Raw genomic sequence first — 14,881 nt, 5'->3', positions numbered from 1 at the left:
TTTATCTTAAGTATTTTGCACATATTATAATAGCTTTTTATATAAAAAGTCGTAATTTTTTTTATTCATATACCTGTCTCAACTTTTTGGATGTGCGTTACTCAGGATTAGTAACGGAGCATTTAATCCCAAGAAACGTTTTCCATCTTAGTAGAATATTTTTTATTCATCTGGTAACACTTCGGTACTGTCAGAAATTGTTGAACGCGGCGACAGCCATTTTGTTTTTCAACGTAGTGGCACGTGGATCGGTCTCCAGTGCATGTGATCTTAAAAATCTCATGGTGGATAACGGCGATTATTTCAGGTAAAAGTTTCACTTTAGTACGGTTATTTGTGCATTACGGCTTGGTTTTACTTCGTTCCTTACAAATTTGCATGGTTTTCAAAGATTGCCTTGAACATTTAAAGGTAAATATTTTTTTAGGTTATGAATTCTCATATTATCCGTCTCAGTTTCGTTAATTTTCGTTACGTTACTAAACTGAGAAAATATAAAGCTTAGTACATACTGTAAAAACTATAAAAAAATATGTAAGCACTGTCCGTTTGTTTTTTGGTGTTTTTCTATTGCGTAAAACTGATTTTTATGAAGTTTTTTCTGCATAGTTACACAGTCTTATTTTAAGCGTGCTACTGTCCACCGCCATAAAATGCTACTTAGTTGCAGACACTGATGACTTGACTATTCAACACGTGCTGCCTAGTAGCATTTATAAACTCAACAGCGTCTGTTATTTAGAAGCATGCTTATAATAACATTCACGATTATAAATACAAGAGAATTGACAACACTCATATTATGAAATGTTTATTAACTTTATATTTGATAACGTTCCCCGTACGCGAGTGGTTTTGTATGTACTTTATAAACGTTATGGCGAAGCATTAAATACATGCTGTATGGGATTACGGAATCTAGTGATAAAAAGCCTACAGTAAAACAATTTGCGTAAGTACGGAAATGCTCTCAACTATGAGCTTTGTCAACTAACTTGTATTAATAATTCTTGGTCTAGCAAATTATTGACAATGATATTGTACTGTATCCGTGAATGTCCGGTAAATTCTTAGTATCCCATACGTGGGGTACGGACTTGTGGAGCTATTTTGTCGTAGCCCGTGTATGGGGCACTGGACTGTAACCGTATTGAAATAAGCATATGTATCTAAGCCATTTATTGCAACGCCGTAGCTACTAGTTACTTACTACTATTAATGATTTACTAAAACTACTTTTTTTATATTAGATAATGGCTCCGATGACAAATGCCGAAAGGCAGAAGAAATATAGAGAACGTTTAAAACAGAATCCTATAAAATATGAAGAGTTACGAGTAAGACATTTAGAAAGAGTAAATCAATCAAGAAAGCGTGGCATAAAAAAACAAAGTCAACAACAAAAAGAAATAACTAGAGAGAAATGGAGACAATATTCAGCACGTTACTATGCTAAAAAGAAAAATAAATCTAGTAATGAGCAGACATCGGATCCAGAAACTACAGAAGAAAAAAATAAAGATAAACAGTGGCGATCTAGATTCTCAAGAATACAAAAAAAACTAAAGGCATGCAAAGAAAAATTAAAAATTGCATTACAAAAACAAGAAAACATGAGAAAACAAATTTATCGTCTCAAACAACAAATACTTAAATTCAAACAAAATAGCAAAGACCAAAAAAGGAGAGCGTTTTGTCATCTACGCCATCTGAATTTGACATTATAACGCAATCTTTGGGATTGATTTACAAAGAATCTACACACACAGGGAAACAGGTCCTAAAAAAAGTTATGAAAAATTCGATAACATCAAAACACAGAATGACAACAAAAATAACAAAGGCTGTTGGAATCAAAGGCAAAATTCGATCGAGATTGACTAGATTAGCAAAAAGGAAGTTATTTATACTCGAAATTCACAAGTTTTTCTTACGTGATGACATAAGCCGCCCAACAGCCGGCAAAAAAGAATGCAAAACTAAAAATAAAACCAAAATGCAGATACGGTTACTGACAGACACCATGAACAATTTGTACAAGATATACAAAAGAGATGGAGGCAAAGCTTCATACGCTACTTTAAGTCGACATCGCCCATTTTATGTGATACCTCCGAAACTACAAAATCGTAACACTTGTGCTTGTATGCGTCATAGCAACATAAAATATAAGATCTTTAAGTTACACAAACATGGGATATTAAAAACGACACAAATTGATGAGCTTTTGAAGTCAATTGCTTGCAGTCTCCAATCTAAAAAATGCATGTACGGAGAATGCGAATCTTGTTCCGCAAAAGAAATCGATATTGTGGGTCTGCCAGATGATACCGATATTTCCTATTTACAGTGGAGTGTGAAAAAAGTTTCATATAAAAAGAAAAATGAACAGGGCATAGAAATTGAAGCTAGTACTCAGAAATGTGTCAAAGAAGTGGTGACTGATAAGTTAGGTGCCTTAAAAAAAAGTTTCAAGAAGAGATTAGATCATTTAAAAAACACATGTATAACATGAATCACCAACAAAAGGCATTTCGACAATGTATTGACAACGTAAATGAAAATGAAGCGGTTATCATAGTGGATTTTTCAGAAAATTACCAGTGCAAATATAATCAGGAAATTCAAAGTATGCATTTTGGATCGTCGCGGCAGCAAATAACACTGCACACTGGTGTTGCATACTTTAAAAATGAAAGACCAATGCCATTCTGCTCCATCTCTCCGAATAATGAGCATAGTCCGTACAGTATTTGGGCTCACTTACACCCAGTGCTAAACGACATTAAATACCAGCACCCAGAGATAGACACATTGCACGTATTTTCGGATGGTCCAACTACCCAATACCGCCAAAAGCTTAATTTCGCCTTGTTTGACAGCTTTACTAAACAGCTTGGCTTCCATAATGCCACGTGGTCATACTTTGAAGCGTCACATGGCAAAAATGCTGCAGATGGCATAGGTGGTGTATTGAAAAGAACTTTAGACATGTGTGTAGCGTACGGATCTGATATTAGGAATGCAACAGAAGCATTTAAGATATTAAAACAGAAGACATCTGTAACATTATTTTACGTCTCCCATAGTGATATACAGAAAATAAAAAACGACAATCCATTTAACAACCTGTGCCCATTAGTGGGAACTATGATGGTTCATCAGATTGTAACTACATCAGAGCCTGGGAAAATAATGTACAGACACGTCAGCTGCTTCTGTGAAGAGAGACGAGGTAATTGCTCATGTTTTGATATTAAAGAACACAATATTCTACGAAAAGATAAAGCACCAAAACCGGCAAATACCCTCACTGATGAACTGACTCTTAAAGCTGGTGAAGCATCGAAGACACCGAAAAAAAATGTTTATTTAATCAAAAATAAAATGACTGGGCACATAAAAACAGAAATGAAGCCAGTGACGAATGCACCTAAACCTGCAGCTTTTAAATCAAAGTCTTTAAAAAGACAAAGCAATTATAATTCTAATGTTTTACTTGCTGAAGCAGGTCCATCTAAGGTTCCAAAAGAAAATGATGCCAGGATGAGTAAGAAAATAAACTCCGAGAAAAATGTAAAACAATTGGAGTCTCAATCAGGTGCTTCTAAAACTACAGCTGTGAAATCAAAATGTTTAAAACGAAAAATTTGTAAAGATTCCAAAACAACAACTGAAAAAAAAAAATCAACCGAAAATGTTAAGAAATGATACGAAGTTAATTAAAAATGACAGCTCAAAAACAATGAAAAAAATAAATAAACGTAAAATCAAAAGAACATCATTTTTTGACACATCCTCTTCCGAAACCGAAGATGACATTACTTACGCTGAAAGTGGAGACAGTCCTATTGATACTGATGAAAGTACGTCTGATTTAGGATTACCATCGTGTGTCAAACCAGACTGTAATAATAAAGTCACTGTTTTGTCTGACATAAAACTGAGTGCTGATAATCGTCGTTACTTCAATTTCAAGACTGCAGGACCTTCCACATTACACCGAATAAACACTGATTATAATTTATATCGTTCACCTACTGGTAAACTCCAAACCCCAGTAATTAACTCTGGCAACGCTGATATATCAAGTGAAGAAGAAAATATATTTTAATAAATATTAGTTGGTTGCATACTTTGAAAAGTCGATTAGTGTGAGATACGATAAGTGTATCTAAAGCCAATCAAAGTTTGACTGTAAAAAATGTATAGTTTATTAAGGTTTTTTAAGTATTTTTCAGAATCAGATTTGTATTGTGATAAGAATTTAATCATTTAAGAAAAGTGATACACATTATATTATGCATCAAATTAAGCATAATCTTTTGATAGGTTATTGATTTTTAGAGACTTGAGTTTAAGTTACACGTGGCTGATTATTATACCCTGCTCATATTACTTAAAAGTATAAACTACATTTATAAAACAATGTAAGAAATAAGTAAACCTGATTAAACGACTGCTTATACATAATTAAAGAAAAACATAAATAGCTTAGCTAACAATGTAGTACTTACCTACTGGTATTTAATTTATTTACACTATAAATAAGGTAATACTAATAAGTAATTCATTTTTCAATACCTGAGTTTGAGTTATTAGGTTTGGCTGATTATTAGCCTACTCATAATTATCTAAACGATTAAACTTCATTTATAAGCTAATGTTAAACTTCACTTAAAAGCAATGACTGATTATAAATAATTGAAAATATATGAAAGCTTAGCTTACATAAATACATATTCGTTACTAGTATTGATAACGACTGATTATAGTTAATTGAAAATATATGAAAGCTTAGCTTACCTACATACATATTTGTTACTAGTATTGATAACGACTGATTATAGTTAATTGAAAATATATGAAAGCTTAGCTTCCATATGTATTTGTTACTAGTGTTAATAACGTTTGATTATATTTAATTGAAAAAATATGAAAGCTTAGCTTAGATACATATTTGTTACTAGTATTGATAACGACTGATTATAAATAATTGAAAATGTGTGAAAGCCTAGCTTCTATATATATATTTGGTACAAGTATTAATAACGACTGATTATAGTTAATTGAAAATATATGAAAGCCTTGCTTCCATATATATTTGTTACTAGTGTTAATAACGACTGATTAAAGTTAATTGAAAATATATGAAAGCTTCACTTCCATATGTATTTGTTACTAGTGTTAATAACCACTGATTATATTTAATTGAAAATATATGAAAGCTTAGCTTAGATACATATTTGTTACTAGTATTGATAACGACTGATTTAAATAATTGAGAATGTATGAAAGCCTAGCTTCTATATATATTTGTTACTAGTATTAATAACGACTGATTATAGTTAATTGAAAATATATGAAAGCTTAGCTTACATACATATTTGTTACTAGTACTGATAACGACTGATTATAAATAATTGAAAATATATGAAAGCCTAGCTTCCATATATATTTGTTACTAGTGTTAATAACGACTGATTAAAGTTAATTGAAAATATATGAAAGCTTCGCTTACGTACATATTTGTTACTAGTATTGATAACGGCTGATTATATTTAATTGAAAATATATGAAAGCTTAGCTTCCATATATATTTGTTAATACTAGTATTAATAACGACTGATTATAAATAATTGAAAATGTATGAAAGCCTAGCTTCTATTTATATTTGTTACTAGTATTAATAAGGACTGATTATAGTTAATTGAAAATATATGAAAGCTTAGCTTACATACATATTTTGTTACTAGTATTGATAACGACTGATTATATTTAATTGAAAATATATGAAAGCTTAGCTTACATACATATTTGTTACTAGTACTGATAACTTCTGATTATATTTAATTGAAAATATATGAAAGCTTAGCTTACATACATATTTGTTACTAGTATTTAATTGATACTGTGCTGCGGTTATGTAAATCAAATTTAATTAATATATATTGTTGATTTGAATTAACATGTTTTATTTTTTTATAATTTTGTAAACAAAACCACAAAACATCACTAGTTCAGAAAAACACCGTATTTTGTTCCATGTGTGTACGTGGCCTTATGTTATCAGTTTCGTTACAGCAATTGTCAGTTTCGTTTGCTCTCAGTTTAGTTACGAAACTCAAAAGGTACACTTTTTCTGCAATTCACCCATTTGTCAGAAATGCGGTGCGTTTTACTGGACCACGTTGTCCTATTTCTTCTCGCAATCTGTTGTATACTTGAAGTACCGTTCGTCGATGACCAGCGTCCAAAGGCCGCGATTCTTTTTTTTTATTCACTTTTTCGAGTTCATTCTGGTCATTCTGGCTGGCATCCTCTACTGGCAGGAACGTATCACTAATATTATTAGCACCTCCACACTGTTGTCGGGAGCAGCACACTGCACTGGAACGGGCATCTTCCCATGGTCGAAATATTGCGCTCGTAACGGCATCTTCCTATGGTCGAAATATTGCACTCGTAACGGCATCCTCCCATGGTCGAAATATCACACTCGTAACGGCAACTTCCCATGGTCGAAACATATTTACATTCGAAATTTACAGTCCAAACATTAGCAAGCGGAATCCAAAAAAACGTAGTCCGGTCGTCATAAAAAGGTCGATATAGATTAAAGGGCACATGCACTTAAAGCGGAAACTTGTAAGACACTAAAAAAATGTACATACATTTAATCCAGCTTAACCATATCCATTTAACAATCCCCTACCCCAATCTGTTAGTACCCAGACCGAGACCGGCAGGTAAGCGCATTCCAAAATAATGAGTCATCTTAACGCTGAGCAAACATGCCTAGCGGTGACTCGTCATTTGTGTAATTGGTTTTATAAGCGACATTTTACATGGCCAAAACGATAAAATATTTATGATTGTTTCTTAAATGTTAAAAAATGTAAAGCCATGTATAAGATACGTATTCGAAGACCTCGCTTGCACTGGCCCCACAATTCCCCGGATAGTGCTATATATAATGTGTATGATAAACTTTTTTTTATTACTTCACGGTCATTTTTCCGTGTCCAGCCGCCTTTTAAAATTATACCTTTATTTTAATGTATTATAATATATAGGTCTATATTTATAACTATTTTAACATTGTTTTCTGTGATTTTACCTAGAGTCGAACAACGCTAACTCTTCAGACTTCTAACAGACTGACACTGATTGTATGGTTTGCTTGGAAGAGTTAGCGTGATTTGATTCTAAACGGTATGCATATTTTGTTTTATATTTATTTATTTCATACGTACAATATTGTGTAGCTATATATAACTTTGTTTTTTTTTTACTAATAATAATGTTAATTTATTCATTCAAGATAACAATGATCTTATTTTGTTAGTACAGTCTTAAAAATAATAATAATATAAATTTGTATAACTAAATGTTTTACTAAATGTTGTAGTCTATTATAAAATTATATCTTTATTTTAATGTATTATAATATATAGGTATATATTTAAAACTATTTTAACATTGTTTTCTGTGATTTTACCTACAGTCGAATAACGCTAACTCTTCAGACTTCTAACAAACTGACACTGTTTGTATGGTTTGCTTGAAAGAGTTAGCGTGATTTGACTCTAAACGATATGCATATTTTGTTTTATATTTATTTATTTTATGCATACACTATTATGTATATGTTACTTATTTTTTTGTTGACTTAATATAAATTTGTATAAATGTTTTACTAAATGTGTACTCTATTGTAAATAATATCTTTATTTTAGTGTACATAATTATAACATATAGGTCTATTTTAACATTAGTAGTACGGGATTGTTAAATGGATATACATATTTATTACTATTTTACCATTGTTTTATTGTTTATTTAAAATTAGCCTGTTTAAAGTTTAAAATAAGCAAACAACTGTTTAAACAGTTGATTATAAAAATGAGTATATCTCGTTATTATTGTAATTACACAAACCCATTCTGTTAGATGTGTACCTACTATTTAAATAGTGTTATGTTTTATCTCTTCAAATTAAAGAACGTAAAACCACCCAAATATATTTGTGTGAAAATCCGGCCCTGTTTTTTACCTGCTCTTCGAGAAACATAACATTGCTTCCTTGGCGCTAGCTAGCCGTGCGCTCGCATTACCAGTGCAAGCGAGGTCTTCGAATACGTATCTTTGTTTCGGATCGCAGTGTCACAAGTTAAGCTGGTTTTAGATCGTTTAGTCGCCTACCTTAGACGCACCAATAGAGATCAGACAGCTATTCTGTTAGAATTCTGTATTAGTTCATAATGAATCTTATTCCGTGCTCAATAGAGTAGTCATTCAATAAACGCTACCTATGCGGCCTGACCATTTTTTCATAGTGGCACGCGCCTTTGCGGTTTTTAAACAATAGATAAGACGATAATCCGTAGAAGCTCACGGAGAAAAATAGAAACTTATACATTGGAATGTTCCAGTCTATGACGTACACACCATGAAGGATAAATTTATCAATATACAGCTAACCGCTATGGGGAAATAAAACTATTAAACTCCAGAGTAATTAAGTACTCAGCATTGTTGCTACGTCAATAAAATTGGAATATTCCAATCTATGGCCTCCGCACCATACGAGGTATTAACCCTTAATTTGGCACAGACCAAAATACTGTACACTCTTTTTGAAAAAATTTAGGTAATTTTTTTTTTAGTAAACTTGACATATTTTAAATCTTATGTTATTATTTGCATAATTACAAATTAGGGAAAAAATATTTACTGCACTAGCAACACTGACAACTGTCAGTTGTGAACCAAAATGGCGAGCAAGCGGTCGACGCTGCGTTGTATCCAGGTATTTATTGTGTTTATTCATATTTTAACGCAAAAATTAACAAGCTTATGCATTATTTCATGTTGTGATATCCTAACTAACTTTATACAATAAATAACTACTCGGCATGTTACATATTCTTAGCGTAACAAGTGCGTAAACACACGTGTACAGTATTTTGGACAAAACATTATGTATGGCATGTTGGTGTTTGAAGAACTAGTACAGTATTTTGGACAAAACATTATGTATGGGATGTTGGTGTTTGAAGAACTAGTACAGTATTTTTGACAAAAGTTTATGGTGTGAGAGTTAAATCATGTTTGATTAGTCAAGTATTTTTGACAAAAAGCTATGCTTTGGTAACAATATTTTGGGTGTATTTGTTGGGTTGCCATAATAATTTGCTGCGATTGATGTGTGAGAATGTCATTGTTTCACTACTACTAGCACGTACTAACTTTCAATTATGCTGTTTTTTCTATAGGTATTATTTTATAATATTTTTTTGTATCATTTACATCGGGGTGGTTTGAATAGCATGCTTTTTTGTTTTCTTTTTAGGGCTTGCGGTCTAAACGAATATTAGCGTTAGTGCCTAGTAAAAATGCAGAGTCTGAAGTAAGCGGGTCATCTGACTCTGATGACGAAAGTCAAGAAAAAAGAGCCATTGCGGAAAGATATGTATCGCCATCTTCGTCAAGTGCTCCGTCAATCAATTCGTCGTTAGAGAGATTGAACATTAGTTCACCATTTGAAGAACTTGACGGTGACGGAGACACTAATACAACAGGTGCCCTTCCGCAAGTTTCACAGAATCCACCATCCGATACGGGAAGTGTAAACTATGTTCAGCCACCGTCATTATTAAGCCTTCCTTCCGTGTCATCAATTCAAAATCCACCATCAGTGACTACCTCATTTATACTGGACCAAGTCGAGCCAGTTAGCCCTCTGATTTCTATTCCTCAAAGATCCCGCCGCCAGTCTCGACCCACTACTCGTACGCCACGGCGTGAGTCTAATGTTACACCCAATACGCGATCTAACCGTACAAAAAGGCAGACTACAGCCCCGAAACGTGTAGCCAAGAAAAAAAAAATGAACATTAACTTTAAATGGACTAAAAAACAGTTTGAATATCGTGCAGAGTTAGGCGATGATAATTTCCAAAGTCCACTTCCTGAACGCAACAAAACTGCTCTAAGTTATTTCTTTGATTTTTTCTCGCAGGATATGTTTGAACAAATATGCAACATGACGAACTTGTACTCTGTGCAAAAAAGGGGTCGATCAGTCAATTTAACGGTCGAAGAACTAAAAAGTTTCTTAGCTATCAAGATTATGATGGGAATAGTAAGCATGCCATCTTACCTTGATTATTTGCGCACCGAAACAAGGTATGCACCGATCGCAGATATTATGACCCTGAAGCGATACCAGCTATTAAGGAGTTGTATCCATTTTGTGGACAACGACGATGCCAACAATGATCCTTACTTTAAAATTAGCTCTGTGGTAGAAAAAGTACGCCGAAATTGTCTTGCTGTCGAGGAAGAAAAGCGGTTCAGTATTGACGAAATGACAATACCTTACAAAGGTACGAAAGCCGGAAAAAAAAGACAATATAACCCAAGACAACCTAGAAAATGGGGATTTAAAAACATTGTTAGAGCTGGTGCATCAGGCTTTATATATGATTTCTTTCTGTATACTGGTCAAGATGAATTTGAAGACTGCGGTTTCACTGAGGAAGAAGCAGCTTTAGGTTGGGGTGCCAAAGCAGTTTTACGACTTTGTAAAACTATAAAAAATAAACCTTGCGTCGTATATTTTGATAACTTCTTTTCCTCTTTGGAGTTAATATACCATCTGAGGCACACGTATAGTATTTTCAGCCTTGGTACGATGCGGTCTAATAGACTGCGAAACTCTCAAACTCACTTAAAGACCGACAAGGAGTTAAAGGCTCAAGGCAGAGGTGCGTTTTGCCAGACAACCTGTAACGAAAACAAAGTCGCAGTCGTAAAATGGAACGACAACAAATGCGTTGTTTTGGCAAGCAGTTATTCTGATGCTTACCCTTTGTCGACCGTGAAGAGATACTGCAAAATTAAAAAACAGAAAATAAATGTGCAGTATCCAAACATTGTGGAGCATTACAACGCCCATATGGGCGGCGTAGATTTAGCAGACATGCTAGTCGCTCTCTACCGCACTGAAATGAAAACAAGAAGGTGGTACCTGTCAATATTTTCACAGATTATTGACATATGTGTCAACAATGCATGGTTGATGTATAGAAGAGACAGTAAGAGAAAAGGAATAAAGAAGTACTTAGGTTTGAAGCAATTCCGGCTGCAGATATATCAAGGGTTACTCAAAGCAGATAAGCGAGCATCAGGTTTAGTACCAACAGTAACGGATGTAATTCGAAAACCCAACCGCATCCTTCCTGTTGATGATGTCAAATATGATGGCTTAGACCATTTACCAAACTTTTTGGACACATACGGCCGGTGTTCTTACTGCAAAAACGGTAGAACTGATGTACACTGCATTAAATGCAACGTACGATTGTGTTTAGTACGAAAGCGCAACTGTTTCTACACTTTTCATAAAAACTGAACAGTTTTGAAACGTCATTTTTAATTTGAAAACGTTTTTCATGCATGCCTTTCTCACTCTGTCGTGTTATTTTGATTAAATATGTAAAAATAGACATGGTTTTTGATTTCGTTTTTTGTCCTACTATGCAACTTGTTAAGTATAATTGACACTTTTATTTGAGATTAGTTTGAAGAGCATTGGTTTTTGTCAATTATACTGTACATACGATTTCCATGAAAGCCTTCAATGAATATTTTTTTAATTATTTTTTTTGCCATCTTTATGGCATAAATAAGAAATATAAATCAATAGAAAATATAAATTTAACATTTTTTTGTCCTGCGAAATTAAGGGTTAACTGTGCCCATACTACGTCAAACTTAAGTAGATGCTCATTTTCTGGATATTACAGGGTGAGCTAAATTTGCTCTAGTAATAGTTTCGAGCTTAATTAGTTGACTGGTATAACGAAGTAGCTCGATATTTGCCGTCCATTAAAGGCAAAGACTGCTTTGATAAAAAATTCGTTACAGGTGCAACACATACGTCTTAACATTCTGATAAATCCACTGGACAACAATGCATTTAAACCTTGCTTGGGGTGTTACCCATCTGCAGATTGCTATCAATTTGCTTATTCTCATAACTCGTAGTTGAATAGAGGCTTCCTTTCTACTAAAAAAAATATCTGCGAAAATTAAGGTTTTTTTTTTTTCACGTTCGAACTAGACTTGTCTGTGTCTATTGGAAACTACCCGACCAACAGGCCGCCCTTTTTTCCTCCGGCACGAGTTAACTGACAGAAATTATAAGTTAAAGCTGCGCGGGGATGTACGCTAGTATCACCAACGAAAATTGCATGCTTTCAAAATGTAAAGTTTGCCCAGGGGTTGAAAACTTGGATTCGAAAATAAGTGAAGATATTGAGCTTCGATCTCCCATGACATACTTACAATGGTCATCGACTGATCGATGCCATTTACTTATAGTTATTAAAACTGCAGAAGAATTTAACGAAGATTTAAAAGACCAATTATTAAAAATAAAACATCATCATTATATAACAAAGAAGCAATCTGGATATTTGAAGAATTTAAAAGAACACTTGCAAAATGACACTGAGTGCATAGTTTTAGAAAATTTCACTTTTTTGGTACAAGACGAAGTGCAATCCACTGGTCAAATGATCAAGCAACGCTGCATCCATTCGTTATTTACATTAAAAAGGATAACGTTATCCAGTGTAGAACATTTTGTATTATCAGCGATTGTTTAACTCACAACACCGTATCATTTTTCTCTTTCCACAAGGGTTTGCTTGAATGCCTAAAACAAGAATATGACAAATTGGAAATGATACATTATTTTAGTGATGGTGCAGCTGCACAATATAAGAACAAGAAGAATTTTGTAAACTTGTGTCATCATTACGATGACTTCGGAGTAAAAGCAGGGTGGAACTTTTTTGTCACCTCTCTCGGCAAATCCCCCTGTGATGGTGCCAGCGGCACGATTAAGCAGTTGATTAGAAAAGCTAGTCTGCAACGCATCACAGGTAGTGATGACATTTTATCACCTGAAGCTATGTACGAGTTTTGTGTGAATAAAATTCATGGGATCAAGTTCTTTTTCGTCTCAAAATCAGATGTCGAAGAAGCTGAGGTATCTATCAGAGCGATTTAAAAATATAAGGACCATAAAAAATACACGTTCTTATCATAGCTTCGTTCCCATTTCTCAAAATGAATTAAAAGTGCGACGTTATTCAACTTTGAAGTTGCAAAGGTTTGCAAATGATGTTTTTTTGTATAAATATATAAAGTAAATTTCAATCGTCTGGATTTTATTTATATTTTTCCATCGAATTCATTCATATTTATAAATTTGAGGTAATATGTATTTTAATCTGCATAAATACAACAAGAGCGAAAATGTATGAGATGAGCAGTTTAAAAAAATCATATTTCAAAAAATAGGCAAAATAACATTTTTTTCCTAAATCTAATTAACGAAGATATTAGCTATATTTGCTGACTAAAATCAAATTTTTATTTTTTGACTTGTCTCCCCGGGAATCACCCCACCTGTTTTACTACGATTGTTTACTCATTCGTTTATTGTTTTGGTTCACGGCCTGCAGTGTGTTTTTTCAAAGTGTTAGTGTTAGTTAGTGTGACAGTGACAGTAACATTCGACGATGAAGCGGATGAAGGCTAAAGTAAGTCCCATATGGAACTACTTTATTGAAGTAGACGCAAACACTGCAAAGTGTAAAATATGCGAGAAAACATACTCAAGAAAGGGCGGAACGACTACTCCATTAAAAAGTCATTTAAAATCGGTTCACGAAGATGAGTACGAAGAGTTTTCGAGATTAGACAATTTAAAGAATACCGTACAGTCTTCGACCGCCTCGACGTCGACGCCTTTACAACAGGCCAAAAAACAACTTACACTAAAGGATTCTTTAACGAAGAACCAAAAATGGTGTACGTCGAATCCAAAATCCAAGGAAATTGATAAATTAATTGCAGAAATGATTGCATTGCAAGACCTTCCTTTTAATTTTGTCGAGGGAATTGGATTTAAGAGGCTGATGCAATACATCGCACCAAATTACCTATTAAGGGGCAGGCAGTTTTTTACCACATATCTTTGTGAGGACTTGTACCCAAAACTTGCAGAAAAAATCAGTAAATTGCTAAAAATGTTTCACAAAATATCATTTACTACTGATATATGGAGTGAACCAAGTGCGAATGTGTCGCTGTTGAGTTTGACCGCGCACGGAATAGATGAAGATTTTAAACGAATAAAAGTAATTTTAAAATGTCAGACATTCGACGGCCGACATACAGGAGATTTGATCCAAGATAAATTTAATGAAATGCTACTGGAATGGGGTATAATTTATAGATAGATAGATAAAATCTTTATTCAACCACAACTTACATGCTTTGTGACACAAACAAATAACAAGAGAGAAAGAAAATTGACAAGAGACAAAGAAAAAGTAACATACAGTTTGACACTAATATCAATAATTACGTCAACAATCAAATGTATTACGTGTCTTATTTTTAGATTAATAGAGATATTAGTAGAGGGTCATGTGTTGTGGTAAAGAATAGGCGCTGACTCAGCATAAATGCTGCGGAGACCACAGCGCTGATCTTCCGTCAGAACCTTAAAACCTACACTAATAAACGACCAGTGCAGCACTAGTCAATGTACTTATATGTTTAAATATATACTTATGCATGTTACATATATTTGTACTGTGTGTATGTAGGTACTGTAAATATTTGCAAGAAAAATATGTCACGTAGTTATTATACTTATGAATTTACACGATGTGAACGCAAGTGGATAGGTAACGGCAGGTAATGGTATGGTCAGGTGGGGTTAAGTTTTAGGCACTTAGTTTTTGAGTTTCTAATAGGTATTGGCGTAATTTAATTTTAAATTGAGGAATTTATG

At 33.6% G+C, this 14,881-nt stretch overlaps 1 protein-coding gene and 1 long non-coding RNA gene across 2 annotated transcripts; both read left to right on the top strand.

Annotated features, from left to right (window-relative positions):
- Nucleotides 1-242: 242 nt before the first annotated feature.
- LOC133525252 (uncharacterized) lies at nt 243-1,529 on the top strand. The gene is made up of 2 exons (XR_009800548.1): nt 243-307; nt 1,251-1,529. It is a non-coding gene; the product is annotated as an uncharacterized LOC133525252 (long non-coding RNA).
- Nucleotides 1,530-8,776: 7,247 nt separating this feature from the next.
- Nucleotides 8,777-11,321, top strand: LOC133525324 (uncharacterized). Its single transcript, XM_061861612.1, is given in 3 exon segments — nt 8,777-8,812; nt 9,356-10,793; nt 10,931-11,321. Coding segments are annotated over 3 exon segments (1,605 nt in total). The 3' UTR covers nt 11,062-11,321.
- Nucleotides 11,322-14,881: the final 3,560 nt, after the last annotated feature.

The sequence above is a fragment of the Cydia pomonella genome, chromosome 14 (assembly GCF_033807575.1).
Source record: "Cydia pomonella isolate Wapato2018A chromosome 14, ilCydPomo1, whole genome shotgun sequence".
In the NCBI taxonomy this organism is placed as follows: Eukaryota; Metazoa; Arthropoda; class Insecta; order Lepidoptera; family Tortricidae; genus Cydia; species Cydia pomonella.
This window is presented reverse-complemented; position numbering and strand designations above follow the sequence as displayed.